At 57.5% G+C, this 19,835-nt stretch overlaps 1 protein-coding gene across 1 annotated transcript in view; it reads right to left on the bottom strand.

The window, feature by feature from the left end:
* CLEC18C (C-type lectin domain family 18 member C) overlaps positions 1-19,821 on the bottom strand; it is a 30,622-nt gene extending 10,801 nt beyond the window's left edge. Inside the window, exons 1-7 of the mRNA XM_084644347.1 lie at positions 19,655-19,821; positions 18,239-18,330; positions 10,653-10,886; positions 9,303-9,400; positions 4,703-4,824; positions 4,443-4,550; positions 966-1,058 (exon numbers count right to left, since the gene is read on the bottom strand). Coding sequence (XP_084500473.1) covers positions 966-1,058; positions 4,443-4,550; positions 4,703-4,824; positions 9,303-9,400; positions 10,653-10,886; positions 18,239-18,330; positions 19,655-19,784 — 877 coding nt within the window. The 5' untranslated portion in view covers positions 19,785-19,821. The remainder of the gene's footprint in view (positions 1-965; positions 1,059-4,442; positions 4,551-4,702; positions 4,825-9,302; positions 9,401-10,652; positions 10,887-18,238; positions 18,331-19,654) is intronic.
* Positions 19,822-19,835: the final 14 nt, after the last annotated feature.

Genomic DNA, 19,835 nt, shown 5'->3' with positions numbered 1-19,835 from the left:
CCAGCCCACCTTGTCATTTACACCTTTGCAAAGTGAGGGGCGAACCGGGCAACACCCTGCCCCCAAGGGCATTTAACACTCACTCACGCAGCCATGCAAACTGGGACACAAGGTGCTGACCAGGGCAATCGGGCCCCGGGAGGGGTCCAAGCCTGGCAGTGCATTGATGCCAACAAGACAAGAGCAGCAAGGGCACCATCCCTGGAGTAATTCTGTGCTCACCTGGCCACGCACTGGAGAGCACACGGCAATCCTGGGCTACGCTCCCCCACCAGCACCAGCAGGCTCCAACCAGGCCTTCCCCATTCTAGCGTCTGTTATCCTCGTAACCCTAGCCACGTAGGGAACCCATTGGAACCCCTCTCGCCTGGGCCAGGGGGACTTCTGCCAGGATCCGTGTCTGGCCCTGGCAGCTCTTGGGGCAGGGGCTGATTATAAACAGCAGCTGAAAATGAGTTTGAATTTGGGGGCAAAACAATGGCTAACGCTGTATGTACCCGATGCTGAATCTCGGCAGGCCCCCCACACCCTGCCAGCCCCGGACTCTGCCCGGCAGCCAGACACAGGGTGCAATGGACTGGGGTGCCCCTTGCTCAGCCTGGGATTAAAGAAATATAAAGAACCATGCAGGGGCACAACTGATGCCACGACAAAGCTGCCTGGAGTCTCGGGCCCCCAGGGAGCTTGGGACCCCCAGCAAAGGAGCGGAATGCTGAAAGCAGAGGCTGGGCTGAACTGCAGCTTCCTTTAATGACCAGCTTGTGAAACAGGGTCAGCAACCACCTCTGAGGCCCCATGAGCGGCCTGTGCCCAGCCGGGAATGGCCTCTGGGCGCAGCCTGGGAGGAGAGGAGCCAAGCTGGCTTCCTGTGCCTGTTGGCAGGGAGCGTGGGGCTGCACTGGGCTGGGACTGCAGCTGTCCCTTTCCGGAGGCCGTAGGGGGAACCCTGCAGAAGCTGAACTCACTGCCGCACTCTGCTCCGCCGTAGCCGATGTCACAGAGGCAGGAACATTCCTCCGCCCTGAACCTCCCGTGGAGACACTGGATGCTGCACTTCACTGCAAGAGATCCAGGCAGTTAGTCTGCATCCTGGCCTGGCGCCGGCTCGCCAGTCCCTGCCAGCCTCCCAGTGGAGCGAACACAAGCTCTTAAACACCTCGGCAAGCCCCACAGACACATAACTGCAGGGCTCTGCAACGCACACAGGTGCATTATACTGACACCGCATGGGACACACGCCCTGCACGGGTCACGCACGTCTGCACACACACACACACACACATTGTATGGGACACACAAGCAGACACTGCATGGTGGGGGGGACGGACACACACACCTCCTGCATGGATTACATGCGCACACACATTTCATGGGACACACACCCTGCATGAGCCATGTGCACACTCATACATACAGACACACATGCACCCTGCATGGGCCACACACTGCAAGGGGGACACGCACACACACCCTGCACGGGCCATGCACACACACACACAGCACTATGGAGGCAGTGGTAGCCACTCCACAGTCAAGGCTGAGCCTGGACTTCCATCCCAAGCCATATTTCCATCCTTTGTGCCCACCGTGGATGGGAGCTGAGCTGATGGGTTTGCACATTGGGAAGCTTCAAACAGGGCCTGGGTGGGATTTTCTGTGGGAATTTGGGAGCTGCTGGGATCTAGGCGTGTATTTGCTGTGCATTCCTATGTTCCCCAGTGCAGATGCTATATTGGCCCTCATGTGGCCAGCAGTGGTGGGTCCCTGGGACCCAGCCCTCATGCTCAGATGCAGCCACCGGCATGGGGTGGTGTCACGTCCCAAGCCATTCCAGGGGAGGGTTATTTAGGACTTGTCACCCACGTGCCGGGAGCTGCAGAGGGTAGATCTACTCTGCAAGACAAAACCCAGAGCTGTGAGTCCCAAGCCTGGGTCAGCTGACTCAGGTTTGCGGGGCTCAGGCCGCAGGGCTAATAGCAGTATAGACGTGTGACGAAGTTGGGGATTTTTGTAGTGTTTTACGTTAATAGTGTGCGCGCACCTCAGTTTCCCTGTGTGCTGCATGTTTAATGAGGTGGTGGGAGAGGGGTTGTTGTTACAGGGGACCGGGTGTGACCTCGTCTAGCAACCAGGACCCCTGGGCAACGGCCTGGAGATGGGGTACGGTACCCTAGCAACTGGTGACCTGGTGACCAAGAGGTTCATTCCAGCTTGGGCCATAGGAGGACAAAGGGCTGAGGAGAGAGGACCCTTGTGACCTGTTTACCTGGGATGGGAGACAAAGGAGAGGGGAGGAGCTGTTGGGGGAGATGATATTGGACAATCCGCTGGAAGGAGAAGGCTGCTGGACTGGGGAGAGAGAGCAGCTGAGCCCACTTGGATGTAGGGGAGACTTAGATGTACTGTGCGGAATGAGGCCAGGCCAGAGGCCCTGAGAGTTTCCTATGCTGGGTTCAGAGGCTCAATAAACCCTCCTGTTTTACGCTGGCTGAGAGTCACTCCAGTCTAGATATTGGGGTTGCATTATTCCCTCTGTGTGCGGAGGCTCCGGGGGTCTAGAGTGAGTGGACTCCCTGAGGGAGCCCACAGAGAGAGACAGACATGCTGAGGGCTCAGAGAGGTGTGGTTCCAGGAGACGGAGGGGCCTACGGCTTAACCCCTGAGAAGGGCAGTCGCAGTGAAGGGGATTCCTCCTAGGGACCGTACAGAGCCGAGAGAGAGCACGAGTCCTGGGAGTCCATGACAGGAAGTGCCTGCCTGGGCTGGAGCCTGGACTCATTTGGGGAGGGTCTTGGAGCCCAGGCTCCAGCCTGCGTGGGAACAGCTACACTGCTGTTTTATCCCCCGCAGCCCAATCAGCTGTCCCAGGCTTTGAGACTTGCTGCCGTGGGTTTTGTACTGCTGCAGAGACTTATCCAGGGAGCAGGAAGGGACTGGGCTAGATAAGCCAGTTCCACGATTCCTGGGACGCCTCGGGCCTGATTGCTACTGTTCTCAAGGCTCCCTGCAGAAACCCTCAGGATGAGAAAACCTGGGCGATGTCCCAGGGTGACTGGCCCCTTTAAGAGGGAGCTGGTAAACCTGTGACTAACTGGCCAGCTGCCTCCCAGTTGGGCTAGAGAGAAGAGGCCATAGCAAGGAGAAACTGAGGCAGCTGGTTGGCCGGGAAGGACAGGGGGCAGAAGCAGCAGAGAGATGCCGGAGGGAGGAAGCAGCAGGAGAGCAGTAACTGTATGATGAGTGCTGGGAAGGCCGGTGAGGTCTGGCTTGAGCTGGGAGCCTGGGCCAGGTGCAGGAAAGCTTGTGCAGTGGCCCCTATGAACAAGTGGAGGCTCCAGCTTGGTGTGGGTAAGCCGGACCCAGAAGCCAGGGGCTGCCTCTGCAGAGAGGTGCCCAGGAGCAGGGTTAGGGCTCACCGGCAGGGAGACTGGGCAGTAGAATGCTCCAGGGAGCCTCTCCCAGGAACACTGACATGGGGCTGGAGGAGAGACGTGGGGCTTGGAGCTCTTGGGTGGGCCCTGGAATAGGAGCTAAGGAACTGGGGCAGGGGGCTGGTGACTTTTGGGTGGTGACCCTGGACAGCAACCCCTGAACGGGAGTGAAGGCTGCTGCGTCGTAACCCTGGTCGGCGCTGGGGTTGGGGAGGGCCTGTCTGTACCACGAGGGATCTGTGGACTGGCTCTGTATATGAATTAAAGGGGCTCAGTTTGCTGCTGAGAGACACAATATTTCTTTGCATGGCTGGATGAAGGGGAAACTGAGGCAGGCCCCTCCGTCATGCTGCAGCTTGCTGCTGGAGGGTGCTCAAGGGGCCACCTGACACAAGGGGAAGAGGTGAGACTGTAGCGGGTTCTTGGGCTAGCAAAGGGTGAGGAGGCTAATTAGGCTTTTGGGTACAGGGGAGTGGGGCAGGAGTGTCTCCCTTCACCACATCAGGCTGCTCCGCTGGCCCCACGCAGGGGTTCCCTGCCCTACTCTCCCTGCAACACGGAAATAAGCCCTACAAGGATGTTGCTGCAGTTCTCAAGGCAAAGCCAATGTTAGCTACCCCCTGATACTTCTCAGGGGATGGTAAACTTAGAAGAAAGAAAACCAGTGGGAAGGAGCAAACTGCACAGATAGGGCAGGCAAAAGCCTGTAACTGCCCCTGGAGAGACACCAGCCTCTGAGTTCCAGTGCTGCTCATCCCATCCCTGCCACGTCATCCTGAAAATGCTTCTGCTGTGCAGCCCCACGCAGCCCCCGGGCGCCAGCCCCACGCAGCCCCACATACAAGACTGTAATGCAACACAATGACCATGCAACGCAGGCGTCTCGCCGTGGGTGCGGATGGCAAGGGGCAGCCCTGTGCACCTTGCACACACCCATGCCAGCCGGCTGTCTCACCTTGGCAGTACCGGCCTGTGTACCCTGCAGACACCCATGCCAGCCGGCTGTCTCACCTTGGCAGTACCGGCCTGTGTACCCTGGCAGGCAGTCACAGTGGCAGCTGTTCGTGTTCAACCGCCCATCATTCCTGCAGCTCATTCGACAGGGGTTCCTGGGGACCTCTGACCAAACAAAAGGCACAAGGCGGCTGTAAGATAGCAGGTGCCCAGCTGTGCCAGCCAGTGCCCAGGGCCCCACTGTGCCAGCAGGGCAGGGTGACTAGCATAATCTAAGTTAAGTGAAGGAGCAGGGCAGGGGGAGAACTGGCACTCACCACACAGTCCTCCGCTGTGATCCCATGACTTGAAGCATCCGGAGCATCCTGAGGTGCAGAGCGAACACCAGGCTCCTTTCTTGTAAGGGATGATCGTCTTCCCATTCATCTCCCAGTTCCCCCTGGGGGCGGAACAGACAGGCATGGAGCCGCAGGGCCAGGGGCCCCAGCGACTGTCACAGGTAGGCCCCGGGGCGCTCTGCCTTTCCAGCCCTGCCCAGGGACCATGTGGGTTATCCCCAGGCAGCTGGCCCTATGATATGCAAGAGCCCACATTGCAGCTGGAGGTTCGGCCACAACTTCCCACCTCCTCTGCTTCACCACTGGAGCTGGGCGACCAGCCTGTGAGCTGCAACCGGCCCCTAATGCTTAACAGAAGGGAGTATAGCATCTTTTGCCCAGGCAAGGCCGGCCAGCTGATTAGCCCCACCACTTTCTGCTCCCAAGCCCCACCTACTTTAATTATAAGCCACACCCACCATCCTCTTCCCAGGGGCCAAGTTTTATCTTCTTTCATTGTAAGCCCCACCCACCTTCTACTTCTGTAGGACCAAGCTCCGCCTACTATTATAAGCCCCACCCACTCTCTACTTCCATTGACAGACCCACCCACCTCTTTCATTGTAAACCCCACCCATCTTTTACTTCCCTGGGGCCAAGGTCCTCCCGCTTCCTGGTGCAAAAGTTGCAGATCTCTCTAGACATCCAGATAGACTTATGAGTAGTGCTGGAGAAGAGCCGGCGGTCGAGGTACATGTAGGTACCAGTGACGTGTGAAAGATAGGAGAGAGGTCCTGGAGGCCAATTTTTGACTTCTAGGTAAGAGATTAAAGTCCAGGACCTTCATGGTAGCATTCTCTGAGATGTTCCCAGTTCCACACGTTGAGCCAGTTAGAGAGGCAGAACTGCAGAGTCTCAATGCATGGATGAGACGATGGTGTAGGGAGGAAGGGTTTAGATTTATTAGGAACTGGGGAAACTTTTGGGAAAGGGGCAGCCTATACAGGAAGGATGGGCTCCATCTAAACCAAAATGGAACCAGATTGCTGGCACTTAACATTAAAAAGGTCATAGAGCAGTTTTAAAACTAAGCGCTGGGGGAAAGTCGACAGGTGTGGAGGAGCATGTGGTTCGGTTAGAAACATCCCTTAGGGGAGGATCTACTAATGGAGATTCTCTATGTCCTAGTAAGGAGGAGAGGATGGAAGATGATAAAATACAGGTAGGATGTGATGAGAAAGTCAAATGAAAAAAAATCCCATTCAGTTACATCATGTAATGGCAGACAGCTAAAAAGAGACACTTTTAAAAGTGCTTATATACCAATCCTAGAAGTCTAAATAATAAGATGGGTGAACTAGAGTGCCTCGTATTAAATGAGGATATTGATATAATAGGCATCACAGAAACTTGGTGGAATGAGGATAATCAATGGCACACAGTAATATCAGGGTACAAAATATATCGGAAGGACAGAACAGGTCATGCTGGTGGGGGAGAGGCACTAGATGTGAAAGAAAGCTTAGAATCAAATGAAGTAAAAATCTTAAATGAACCAAACTGTACCACAGAATCTTTATGGATAGTAATTCCATGCTCTAATAATAAGAATATAGAGGGAGGGATAGATATTACTGACCCTGACCAGGATGGTGATAGCGACTGGGAAATGCTCAGGGAGATTAGAGAGGCTATTAACATAAAAAACTCAATAATAATAATAATTAATAATGGGGGATTTCAACTACCCCCATACTGACTGGGTACATGTCACCTGAAGGTGGGATGCAGAGATAAAAGTTTCTTGATACCTTAAATGACGGCTTCTTGGAGCAGCTAGTTCTGGAACCCACAAGGGGAGAGGCAATTCTTGATTTAGTCCTAAGTGGAGCACAGGATCGGGTCTAAGAGGTGAATAAAGCTGGATTCCTTGGTAATAGTGACCATAATATAATTAAATGTGACATCCCTGTGGTGGGGAAAACACTATAGTGGCCCAACACTGTAGCATTTAATTTCAGAAAGGGGAACTACACAAAAGTGAGGAGGTTAGTGAAACAGAAATTAAAAGAAAAGGAGGACTTGTGGCACCTTAGAGACTAACCAATTTATCTGAGCATAAGCTTTCGTGAGCTACAGCTCACTTCATCGGATGCATGCCGTGGAAACTGCAGCAGACTGAGCTGTAGCTCACGAAAGCTCATGCTCAGATAAATTGGTTAGTCTCTAAGGTGCCACAAGTCCTCCTTTTCTTTTTGTGAATACAGACTAACACGGCTGCTACTCTGAAACCAGAAATTAAAAGGTACAGCGCCAAAAGTGAAATCCCTGCAAGCTGCATGGAAACCTTTTAAAGACACCATAATAGAGGCTCAACTTAAATGTATACTCCAAATTTAAACACACAGTAAGAGAAACAAAAAAGTGCCACTGTGGCTAAACAACAAAGTAAAAGAAGCAGTCAGAGGCAAAAAGGCATCCTTTAAAAAGTGGAAGTTAAACTAAATCAGGAAACGCAAGACCCCAGGTGTCACTTACAAGGAGGTCACCAACCTGCTGGGGGAATATCTCCGTAAGTGGGGGAAGGGCACAGGGACATGCAGAGGAGATGTATCACCTGGTGGGGTTGGAGCAGCTGTAGGACATCTGCCCTCCAGACCTTAAGATGTGGTTAGTGAACCAGAAGCCTAAAGATCTGTGCAGTGCAGGTGCACTGGCGGATGAGTTTGTGGACAGCAGATTGGGGGGAGGAGGGAGACCCCCATCGGGGACTAAGAAGGGGAGTCACCCAGAGACTTCTCAAAGGTGGGACTCCAGGAAGCCCAACTCAGGGGTGCCCATGAAGGCTGGGGCAGGCCAACCCCCCTTGTGGGATTTGCAGGACCTGATATGTAATCACTGTGACCAAAAAGGACACAAGGTGCCGCAATGCCTGAAGATGAAGGAAATGTTGGCCAAGCCTGGAAGTGTCAACTGGGTGGTAGCCCACCCAGAGGGGGCACCATAGTTCAGGGGGCCGCAGTCGACATGGCAGGGCCAGTGGGAGGGGACCACTAGGCCAGGCCAGCAGGAGAAGCTGGGGCTCCAGTTTCAGGGCGCATGTTCTCAATCCATCAGGTGAGTGTGGGACAGGCCCCGGGGGACAATTGCCACATCATCCCCATTGAGGTGGGGGGAAGGAGTGTCCAGCAGTTCTGGGACACGGGCCCAGAGGTGACACTGGCCTGGCCAGAGGTGGTGGACCCAGACCAGGGAGGTAAATAGTGGTGTCCCCCAGGGGTCTGTACTGGGAACAGTCCTATTCAACTTATTCATAAATTATCTGGAAAACAGGGAGGTAGCAAAATTTGCAGATGATACAAAACTACTCAAGATAGTTAAGTCCCAGGCAGACTGCGAAGAGCTACAAAAGGATCTCACAAAACTGGGTGACTGGGCAACAAAATGGCAGATGAAATTAAATGTTGATAAATGCAAAGTGATGCACATTGGAAAACATAATCTCAACTATACGTACAAAATGATGGGGTCTACATTAGCTGTTCCCACTCAAGAGAGAGATCTTGGAGTCACTGTGGGTAGTTCTCTGAAAACATCCACTCAATGTGCAGCGGCAGCCAGAAAAGCAAACAGAATGTTGGGAATCATTAAGAAAGGGATAGATAATAAGGCAGAAAATATCATATTGCCTTTATACAAACCCATGATACGCCCGCACTGTGCAGTGTGAATACTGTGTGCAGATGTGGTCGCTCCATCTCAAAAAAGATATATTGGAATTGGAAAAGGTGCAGAGAAGGGCAACAAAAATGATGAGGGGTATGGAACGGCTGCCGTATGAGGAGCGATTAATAAGACTGGGACTATTCAGCTTGGAAAAGAGACGACTAAGGGGGGATATGATAGAGGTCTATAAAATCATGACTGGTGTGGAGAAAGTAAATAAGGAAGTGTTATTTACTTCTTCTCATAACACAAGAACTAGGGGTCACCCAATGAAATTAATAGGCAGTGGGTTGAAAACAAACAAAAGGAGGTATTTTTTTCACACAACGCACAGTCAGTCTGTGGAACTCTTTGACAGAGGATGTTATGAAGGCCAAGACTATAACAAGGTTAAAAAAAAACCTAGCTAAGTTCATGGAGGATGGATCCATCAATGGCTATTAGTCAGGATGGGCAGGGATGGTGTCCCTAGCCTCCGTTTGCCAGAAGCTGGGAATGGGCGATGCGAGATGGATCACTGGATGATTCCCTGTTCTGTTCATTCCCTCTGGGGCACCTGGCATTGCCACCGTCAGCAGACAGGAGTCTGGCTGTTCTGATGTTCCATTGTAAGCCCCGTCTACTGTCCGCTGCCATGCTGCTAAGCCCTGCCTACTGCCATTATAAGCCCCACCCACCAAGTTTCTATGGCGTTCATATGGCCTGCGGCCCGGGGTGGGGTGGACGACGTGGGGCGGGGGTGGGGGCTGTGGTGTGGGCTCACTGGGGCTGCTGAGGGAGATGAGGGGGGTGAGCACGTGGCCTAGGTGCCTGCCTGGCGGGAAGGGTGGCAGGCCCCGCCCAGGCTGCCCGTGTGCACGCCGAGAGGCCTTACCCCGGGGAGTAGGCGCAGACGAAAGCCTCTCTCCTCTCCTGGCCCTCGATGCAGGCATGCTTCCCACAGCCCAGCCTGCTGGAGGTGGCCCAGACCAGCTGCAAGAGAGACACGGTGCAGGCCTCAGGTTGCCTGCCCAGCCTGTGCCCGCCGTGACGAGGGTCACCCCGCCCCAGGGCTGAGGGCACAGTGCCAGCTGTGTGGGGGTTGGCAACTGGCTTTGTTAAGTTGCCAGCTGTTGCAGGGTGGCTGTAGGGCTGGTGATCGCTGCCCACCAGGTCACGTTGCGAAGGGCTGGGAAAGGCCTATGGGGAGATTTCCCCCCCCCCCCGCCACTATTAAACTGGCAGGCCAAGGAGTCTCAGCCCAGCGCTCTGCAGGGAGCCCAGACCGCCAGTGTGAACAATCGTCTTGGGACGGGTTGAGGGATAATTGGTGCCTGTGTAAGACGAAGCCCTGAATATGGGGCCCTCTGGTCACACTAGCGGCATCCCATGGCCTGGCTGGATCCACCCCAGCCACGGCTTGTTCCACAGAGCTCCCCTCCCTTAGGGTTGCCAGGGATTGTCTTGGAGTCTCCGGGAATTAAAGAGTAATCTTTAATTAAAGACGATGTCATGTGATGAAATCTCCAGGAATTCGTCCAACCAAAGTTGGCAACCCTACCTCCCTTCCCTCCCCTGGCCTGGGAAAGCCCTACCCACGCCCTGGCTGAGGAGGGGTAGGGCATCCCCAGGTATGGCCCAGCCTCCCGCCAGGCCCTGCAGCTCTGGGCCCAGCCATCCCACACCAGCAGTCCCATCCCCAGCTGCTTGCCGGAGGGTCGATTCCCTCCCCCTGCCTGCCTCAGGGACGATGTGGGCATACGCGGGGTGCAGGCCTCCCACAGGGCCTCGCCCACATGGGCAGGGCTGGAGGCCTCTTTGTCAGGCCCAGCATTACCAGCGCCACCTGTCTCTGAGCAGCCAGGCCCTTCAGGCCCTGCTGGCTTTCCCTGTGACAGAGGACAGCAGGCGGTGATGGTTACTAGACAATGACAAACACAGATAGGTGCATTTTCATGGCCCTGGCAGCCATGGGGCCGGATCCTGGGCAGCGATGAATCCCTGCGGCCAGCAGTGGCTCGCCACACACAGCTCTGCCAGCGTGCCTCCATCCTGACCTGCAGGCCGCCTGCTCCTCCAGCCCCGGGCTACCTGGAGCGGCCCAGTGGCACCCAGTCATGTGGTGGAGGTTCTGATATACCCACAGGGAACTGTTCTCACTGTAGCAAACTCTGCGGTCCTGTGGGGCGTTTGCTGGTGCCCGGCGCCCGGGGAGGAGACAGAGCTGGGCCCCTCGCGGGCTTACCTGGGTGTAGTGGCTGCAGGTGGCGTTCTCCATGCACTGTGCTGCTTGATAGTTGTAGCTCTGTCCCTCGCTGAACCACAGCTCCACCACGGCGGCAAAGCTGGCCACGCCGGCAGGGAGCAGCTGGGCATTCCAGCCCACATGCTGGGCGTGGGGCGGAGGGTGGGGCGGGGCCCCCGCCAGGCAGCTGGCTGCTCGCTCCTGGGCCAGCTGGGCCAGCTTCTCGCTCCACTCCTGTCAGCGTGGAAAGTGAGGGTTAGCATGCAGAGCCTCCGGGGGCGCCAGGGCCTGGCCAGCACGGTCGCCGTGGGGGCCTCGGGTGCTGGGTCCATTTTAATGACTGGTGAAAGGAGATGGCCCAGATCTCTGCCCCGCTCCCACCACCACTTGGACCTCGGATCTGCTGCACTGAGGCTGGGCATCAGTCCTGTTCCACCACGAGCTGCTCCTCACGGCTGGCAGGAGAGCCCAGGCTCTTGCTGATCAGACCCGGGGGGAGGCAAAACCAGATGAGTGCGGCCACGTCTACAGAAGTGGGCACTGGTATGTGGGGCCCAGCTTGAAAGACCTGCATCTCCCGCTGGCTGCACAGGGGAGTGCCCCCGGCTGGCTGTGAGTGGGAGCGCACCCCCCCAGCTGGCTGCAAAGGGGGAACACTGCTGGCTGGCTGCGAAAGGGAGCTGCAGGTTCATATCCCCTCTGCAGACCACACCCTCAGTGGCGCAGGCCACGCTCCTTTCCAAACCGCTTGCCCCAGTCCATGCCACGAGGGGCGCCGCGTGCCCCATCTCCCTCTGCTGCAGCAGGCGGCACAGAGCAGTGTGGCTCTTCAACACCGAGGTCGGGCCCTTGCCCACCTGAGACTGCCCGCGGTAGCCACTGAGCAGCAGGTTCTCCCGCTGGCTTCGGGCTCGCCAGCACCGCTGTGCCCCTGCAACTGCCGATGGCTCTGAGCAGGAGCTCAGGGCCAGAGCTCAGCAGGTGCCAGGCAGCTGAGATCCAACTGGGGCCTGCTGAGGATCTGACCCTCTGTGCCCACGCAATGGGCAGGGGACACAGCAGGGCCAGGATGTGCACGTGGCAGCTTTCCAGGGGCTGTTGTGGGCAGTGGGGCAGGGACGGCGTCTAGCCCTGGCATCGGTGAGTTCAATGTCCAACCCCTCAAAGTGGGCTGGATCCGGCGGCCCCTGCCTGCGTGGGAGGAGGAGGATGGCACACAGGGGTGGGAGGAAGACCAGGCAGTTGTTTGTTCCCAGGCAGAAAAACATCTTGTTCCAGACGGTTAAAATTGCAATTTCCATGGCTCTCAGGGCAGCCGAAGGGAGGAGGAAATGACAGAGCCTCTCACAGGCCAGGAGCCAAGCGCCGTACATGGGAGCTGCGGTGAGTCACCCTCCCACACCACTGCCAGCAGAGATGCCAGGCTCCCAGCCCCGGGACGGGGAATGGCACATGGGGAGCCCGTGGGACCCTTCCACCTGACCCTGGGGGGTAGGGGGTGGGTTAAAAGGCTCTGCTGGGAAACGCTCCCGCTCCTCAGCCCCAGAGCTGGGCGTGGGGCTTGATAGAACACCCTCGAGGTCAAGGGTGGCAAGCAGGAGAGTTCTTCAGGGACGGATGGCAGGGCAGTAGTAGCGCACTGGAGTTAACTGCGCCTGCTCAGTTCAGTCCTGGCCCTTTGAACCCCCTGCGGGCACAGTGCTAGTCAGTGGAGGTTGCCATGCAGAGCTACAGGAGTTTTAAAGGGCTAGCCGTGGACTAAATCCTGGGGAACCGCCATATGCTTCGCCCCTCTCCTCAGCGCTGGGAAGGCATGGCTCCCTGACACTCTTGCTTTTCCCTTTTCCATTTACCGAAAGCTCATCCTTGCCCGCTGCCCTGGCCCGTGTGCTCCTAATGCGGAAGGAGAGCCCAATGCTGCTGCCCCCAACAACTTCCTAGCAACTCTGCCGATGTCTGGGGGTTAGCTGAAAGCTCCAGCCCCTGGAGTCAGGGACTATACTGAGACTCTTGCTTTGCGTTAAAAAAACTGTGTTTCCAGCCCAGCTGGCTGTGGGGAAAAGCTGGAAAACAGGAGGCGGGTGACCATAAGCGTCTCCAGCACCAGACAGCAAAGAAACAGAACCTACCAGTTATTGCTTTTTAAAAAATCACTTGCCTTTTAAGCCAATTTCATGATTTTTTGAGGTTAGACTCCTGAGTCTGGAAAGCTAGGGGCTGGCAATGCTAAGAATCACCCAGATGTGCGTTAGCTTCCTGGTTTGTGCATCCTAGATGACAGCGGATTTGGGTTCAGCATCCCCCCGGGCACAGCCAGAAGGGGAAGCAGCCCAGATGCTTGTTTTGGTAGGTCCCACAAAAATGGTGGCAATTTTCATTTCTTAGCAACAGCTTGGTTAAATGACCATTAGCAAACAGCCAAGCTATCCACTGGTTTGCTCCTGCCAGCGTTGAGAGTAATGGCAAAACTCCCAGCTATTGCCATGCAAATAGGATCAGGCTGAACAAAGCCACCTATTAAACCTGCCTGGCTCCTGCTAGCTTGTCACTGAGCCATGAGACGCCACCGTGCATCCTTAAAGGGACCTCACCACTCCTGCCTGGGGCCCCTTGCTGTCCTGTTCTACATGAAAGATGGACCCACCCATGCCCCATGTGCACAGACTGAGCGGAGTGGCCTGTGCAACATTTGAAACAGGCCATGGTTGCCTCCGGGTGCCCTGCGAATTTATGCAGAGCCATTCAGGATGACAAGGCCTGCTCTGGAAGTCCAGGAGCAGCAGCCAGTGGGTCTGGCGGCGAAGCAAGCTGTGGGGAAAATCTCCTGGCGCGCCAGGTGGAGAGGGGACCACCCGGGCTGGAGTGATGGCCTGTTTCCTCCCTAGACCCATGTGGAGAACTGGGGGAGTTTATTATCCTTGAAGAAACCAGCTGTAAAGCACCCCCACCCACTCACCACTCAAACTTCCCCTCCCTGCTGCCTGAGTTAAACCAACTCCATTAATTATTGCTAACGAGGTGTCAGGCTGGGAGGACAAGGAGATTAATGACCTTTTGTTCCAGAGAGCTGCCCTGGCCTGCCCAGCTGTGCCCATCCCAGTGCCTGCAGCCCCCACGCACTCCCTGCCCATTGCCCACTCCCCCCTGGCTGCCCCAAGCAGCACCCTGGCTGAGGAGCAGGGAGAGGTCAGGAATAGGGGGCTGGAGCCAGATTTCAGCCTCCCCAGAGGTTGGGTGTTCAGAGATAGGGCTTGCTTGGACCCATCGTAGACCTAGGGACGGATTTACAAGCACTCAGCACTTAGCATGCTGGGCTCGTGAAAATCTGTCCCTTAGTGACCCATGGCACCATTCAGACCCAGCCCCGCCAGGTCTCTGAGCCCCCTCCAGATAAAACCACAGGCACTAGGTTCGGGCTCCTCTGCTCTCGGAAGTCGCTCAGTGCCTCCGGGCAAAGGGCAGTGCTGGGACGCCGGCGAGGGGCCAAACCACCCTGCAGGCGCAGGGGGATGGAATATTTGGCACTGGTGCAGGCGCAGGGGGATGGAATATTTGCTTCTCCGTAAGGACAAATCACCTGCCAGGCTGTGCTGGTGGCTGGGGGTGGCTGCCACTGCCTTGCCCCATTTTTGGGGGGTGGGACAATTCTGAGAATCAAGGTAAAGAGGAGACTGGGAGTCCCCTGCTTGGGTCTGTCTACCCCGCTAGACCCTGCACTGCTGGCCAGACAGTGCTACTCCCTCGCACTGGCAGGCTCAGTCCAGGCGCAGCCCTGCCCACGCATCACCGCCCCCTCTACCTGCCACCCCCTGCAGCATGCCTGGGGGGAGGAGAATGGGGGGCCAGTCTTGCCGCCAGGGGGCCCAGGAACTTCCGCCCGGTAAGAGCTCTCCTCCCTCGTGGAGGGGTCTGCATTTAAAGATCGCCCCATGCCAGACAGAGACGGGCCAGAGCTAACCCCAGCACCAGGCGGTGCAGCCGGTGGAGTCTGGAATCCAGATCTGCCCATCCTGCAATGCTGGAGCAACCAGGATCTGGAGTCATCCTGTGTGACTGAGTCCCACTGCTCCCCCAGCCCAGTAGGATACAGACCAGAGCAGGGACGCACCTGCCCCTTCCTTGGTTCAGACCCTCTGCCACGCACAGCAGCCCACCTGGCTTGGGCTCGTGACCCGGATAGAGCTGCCTGGCGTGCTGCAGCCACAGTGACTGGATCCAGAGTCCTTCCCCGCCTCGGCCAGGGCCTTGTGGGCTCGCCCTTTCTCTGCTGGTTCCCTCCCGCTGGCGGGGCGGGGCGGGGCGCTATCGCCCAGGCCAGGAAGGCTTGTGGTGCAGCGGGTAAGAGCCTTGGTGTGGGCCTGTGGCTCGACCTACGGGGAACCTTAGGCCATGCATGCAGAACGGCCTTTTACCACCATTCAGAGCCAGCCAAGCTCCGTCAGCCCCCGGCACTTCTGGCCCCCGGTGCAGACAGAACCAAGTCCTGGGACCAGGCTGAAGCACCCCTGGGCTTTGGAAACGGGACCAGCTCTAGTTGGATATGTTGCCATGGGACTATTATTAAACGTTACGGGCTGTGGCTGGGCTTGTCAGGGGCTTGGCATCCCCACTGGAGGCCAGGTTATCACACTCGCTGTGAGCCCGGGCTGCAGGCTGGGAAATCCAACCCTTTGTTAGGTGCTGTCACAGGAGAGCTGGGGAGAGGCCCCATGCACCTGTGACTTGTCACTTGCCTGCCAGCTGGGCTAAAGAGAGAGCACCTGGGCCTGAGACCAGGAGAGCCAGAGCCTGAGCGGAGACGGAGACGGAGACAGCTGCAGAGAGCTGCTTGGGAGGTCCTGGTGAAGAGAGCTGGGTTCAGCACAGAACCGCTGGGGAGAACTGACCCAAGCTGGGGCCCTGCTGAGCGGACGGCCTGGGCAGTTGCCCCTGAGCAAAAGGGAGGATCCAGGTTGGTTAGGGGAAGCCAAGGCTGGGTGCAAGGGGACGGGCGTGTCCTGGCCAGGCATAGGACTCCCAGGCAGGGGGGCTCGAGAGTAAAATTTGGGGAGTTCTCTTGTGGGATACCAGCCCTGGGGGCTGTGGTGGAGTCAAGAGACTGGTCACTGTCCGCAGGGAGGCCTGGAGAGGGGGGCCTGGATGGGGCTCAAGGAACTGGGAACGCAGCGTGGCTGTACACACTAGGGAGCGGAGGCACTGACCCTGAGAGGGAAATGGGAAGAACAGTTGTACCTTTATATGGTTCCTGTGGGTTTATCGAGAATGGTTTTACTGGCTGGATTTGGGGGGATTCCTGCACTGGTGCATGTGAACAGATTATACCCCGAGGTGGGCTTTGTATCTGGCACTGAGAGACCGCTCCTTTCATGAGCAAACAGAAGGAGAAACTGAGGCAGGTGCAGGAGGGTACCCTGTGGGAGCTGAGCACTTGGAAGTCTGGCCCTGGGGTCTTCTGGAAATCTACCTGATAGCCCCAAAGCATGCTGGGGTACAAGCTGTGAGGTACAGCTGGGTGTCCGCAGGGGCATGGGCACGGCTCAGGCTGGCAGACACGCTGCTGCGGATAGCTCAACATGGCATGACACGGCCCTCCCAGCTCCCGTGCCCACGTTCTCCCTGCGAGAGCAGGCAGGTGGGCCTGGGGCGCTGGTAGAGAGAGCTGGCTGCCTGAACCTGCCCCAGGGGAGATGGGCGGGGGCAGGGCTACTGTTTGGATTTGCTTCCTGCTGTTGCTGAATTAGGTTGCCAAAGGTGGTGCCCTGCCTGGGTGACAGCCAAATGACCCCTTCCGTCTGAGGGCCCTATGCTGGGGTGATTCTCCCCCTCCCCTTGTGGGACATCTGCATCCCCTATGCCTCAGCCGAGCAACAAATGGGGCCGCAGTGGGGGGCAGAACACCTCCCAGTAGGTGTCAAATACGGGTCTCCCCAGGGCCCATCAGCCAGGCCTGCAAGCATCCTAGGTGCTTGGCCACCTCACCCTCGCCAGCCAGTGCCCCAGGCACCCAGTTCCCTGCCCTAGGGCTTGCAAGTGACATACTCAGCCTGGGCTAGTAGCAGCTGATGTACCATGGGTCGTTTCCCTCCTGCTGGCAGGGCCTTACCTCCCACTGAGTCAGCCCAGGGGTCCACCTGGGCCCACCTCCTGCCCCATCGGAGCAGCCTGAGAGGCCCCTAGTCCCATGTGCCACCAGAGGGGGGATGGGCCTGGTGCTGCAGAGGAAGGAGAAGGCAAGAGCGAGATGCACCAGGACAGTTCCCGTCTGCAGCGTCCCATGGAGGTGGATGTTAGACACTCCATTGCACCGGGCCCAACGTTCTGGCCCCACCTCGGGCAGACCTCTGGACCAGACTGTCCCCAGCCACACTCAAAGCCACGGAGGTGGGGAAGGGCTCTCTGCTTCCTAGCAGGGCTTTGTCCCTGCTGGCTGAAGGGAGGGTGCTGCCCATAGAAAAGCCACCCCCAAAGTGGATGGCGCCCCCCGTGGCTCCCTGGGAGAGCATGGCTAGCTGCAGCCCTGCCCTGGTGCCCTGCTTCATTGGAGCTGCCGAGCAGTGACAGCATCAGTAATCTCTGGTGCTGTCCGGGAAGGTGGGAGGGGAAGACAGAAAATGCTGCATACAGTTTGGTGCCCTCACATAGTGCTGCTGCCTGGACGAGGGCAATGAGCATCCCCCTCGGCCCAGCTCCAGCCCCTCCGCTGTGCAGTGAGCCCCGTGCAGGAGCAGCGAGAGCAGCCTTATTTCCAACTGTGCTGCCAGGAGCTGTGTGGGCCGGTGGCACTAGCTGGAGGTGACCGTGGGCAGGGAATCAGTTCAGTGAGCTGGTGCTGGCAAGGGGCTGCAGAGGGCAAGGCTGTGTGGGGCCCCCTAGGGAAGGTCACCCCACCCGGCCAAGGGGCTAGACCTCTGGAGGGGGTCTGTGGTGGCTGAAGGGAGCTGGGGGAGGAGGGGACAGGACACCATGCAGCACAGAGACCCTCCCTCTTTCCGCTGTTGGCCCTGACTCTCTGCTGCCCTGCCTGCCCCGGAGCTGTGGGTTCAATGGGAGGTGAGCCGGCTGGGCAAGCCCTGGACCTTGTGCAGTTCAGCCACATCTCCGTGGAGTCCCGTGCAGGCTGGCACACAGTGGCCGAGGGGGGGATGTTTATGATTCCTGTCTGTGCCCCACACCAGGGTTCAGCCATGCCCTGCCCGACCCCACCCATGCCCCAGACTGGCAGGTTCCTGGGCCCCACAGGAGTCCCAGGTCCACTCTGCAGTTCTGTCTCATGCTCCTGGGCATAGCAGAGCCCGATAGGGACTGGGGAGAGCGCAGGCGGGCATGGACAGCCCCGCCCTGGGACTCTGGGTGTGAGCACTAGCCAGAAGGGTTCAGTTGTTGCCCAGTGCCAGGAGCTGATCTGGCCCCTGCATTCTCCAGAGGATCCCCCAAAGTGCAGTTGCACCCTCCCCTGAGGAGATCAACAGGGTCCCCTGTTCTACCTCAGTGCGTCTCCATCACCAGCAGCCTGACCCAGGACCCTGCTGGGCCCCTGCTGAGCCTGACCCATGGGGCCGGGGGCAAGCAGGCAGAGTGGGACTCACCATCCTCTGCATGTTGGCAGCGGGCGGCTGGACTTTGCTCCGCAGTTTGTTGTGCAGTGAAAGCAGCAGGAAACGTTCCTTCACGCCTGGAGCTGGGCAGGGGGAGCAAAGCAGGGAGTCAGGGAACACGAGTTCGAGATAACCCCCCGGTCCCCAGCAGAGCATGGCTGGGCTGGGATCCTGCAGTCAACTCTGGGAGTTGCAGCCTCCTGGCCCAGGACACCTCCATCAGCAGCAGCTCAGGAATCCAAGCCAAGCCCGGCCCCAGCCCCTGGCTGGAGGGTAATCCTGCAAACAGCCAAGGAAGGGATACGGGTCTCCATGGTGACACGGGGAGAGAAGAAAGCCTGGCTTTTAGTGGAATACAAAGCAGGCAAGGCCTGCAAGCCACTGACACCAGCTCCAGAGCCAGCCCGGGTGTCTCGCTGCTTGGGTACAAATAGGGCGATCCACACCAGGCTCTGGCCCCCTGGCTTTAACTGACAAAGGGCAGTGCTGAGAGCCCACAATGAAAGGGGCGCGGGTGGGAGAGAATAGCTAGAGAAAAGGGAGAACTAGTGGCGTCCTTGGGTGCTCTCGCAGCAAGTTTGCTGGGGCGTTTCTGGGATCACCCACACGGTCCATGGGGGGCTGACGGGAAGGGCAGGGGGAGCTCTGTATCCCTGCTGTATCTCAGGCACAAAGAAGAGTCCCGGCAGGACGGCTCCACCTGGTTAGCAGCACCCTTTAGAAAATCATTCCCTTTTTCTTGGCACCTGCTGGGTAAAAAATCTGGCCCCGGTTGTGGCCCCCTTGACTGGGCCTGGCCATGTGGCTAACTGCCCTGCAATGTGGCAATCAGACCCTGGGAGCAAAGAGATTGCAAAATGAAAATAATATTTTATGCTAATGATTGAAACCCATGATCTGTTTGGGGAGAGACAGGCTGGGGACTCTCCTCCAGCCCAGATAAACCCTGGCCGTGCCCTGACTCCCCCCAGGAGGGAATGGATTTCCCCTGCCTCTCTGCTGGCTTGAGGTTTGGACTCTCATCAACGACAGATGTTACAGTGTGCTGCTTCCCTCATTCAGCAGCTCCAAGACCTTCCCTGCCACCAACAAACCATCCATTAACCGCACTGTGCAACAGACCCTTCCCTGGTGTAAATAGAGGCCACATTTACATCGCCTGGCCCAGCAGAGGGAGGGTCTGATGCTGGAGAGTGCTGAGTGCCCTCAGCTCCCATCGGCTTCCGTAGAGGCGGAGGTGCGCCAGGAGGCGTAATGAGCACTGGGTCAGCACTGGCTGCAAAGATATATATTGATGGGCTCCCCAGGTCCGAGATCAGATATGTGCCCCCCACAACCAACTTAGCTGGTGCTGGAAAATCTTGACCAGCCCCTTAGTCAGTTATTTCAGTGGAATTTGTCAGTTACCTTGCTGCAGCAGCACCAGGGGGGGCAGCTTCTCAGGGTGTTGGTGTACCTGGAACTCCCCCAAAGCAGAGCCCAGCAAGCTGCAAGCCAGTGCCAAGAGCTGGCACGCCAGCATCCGTTTATCCTTCATGCAGATGGCTCTGTGCTCTCTTCTGCCAGGTTAAGGGGCGGATCCCCATGA

Source organism: Lepidochelys olivacea (assembly GCF_965140295.1).
Source record: "Lepidochelys olivacea isolate rLepOli2 genome assembly, chromosome: 12".
Taxonomy (NCBI): domain Eukaryota; kingdom Metazoa; phylum Chordata; order Testudines; family Cheloniidae; genus Lepidochelys; species Lepidochelys olivacea.
The sequence above is the reverse complement of the archived record's forward strand: the minus strand, read 5'-3'. Positions and strand labels throughout refer to the sequence as shown.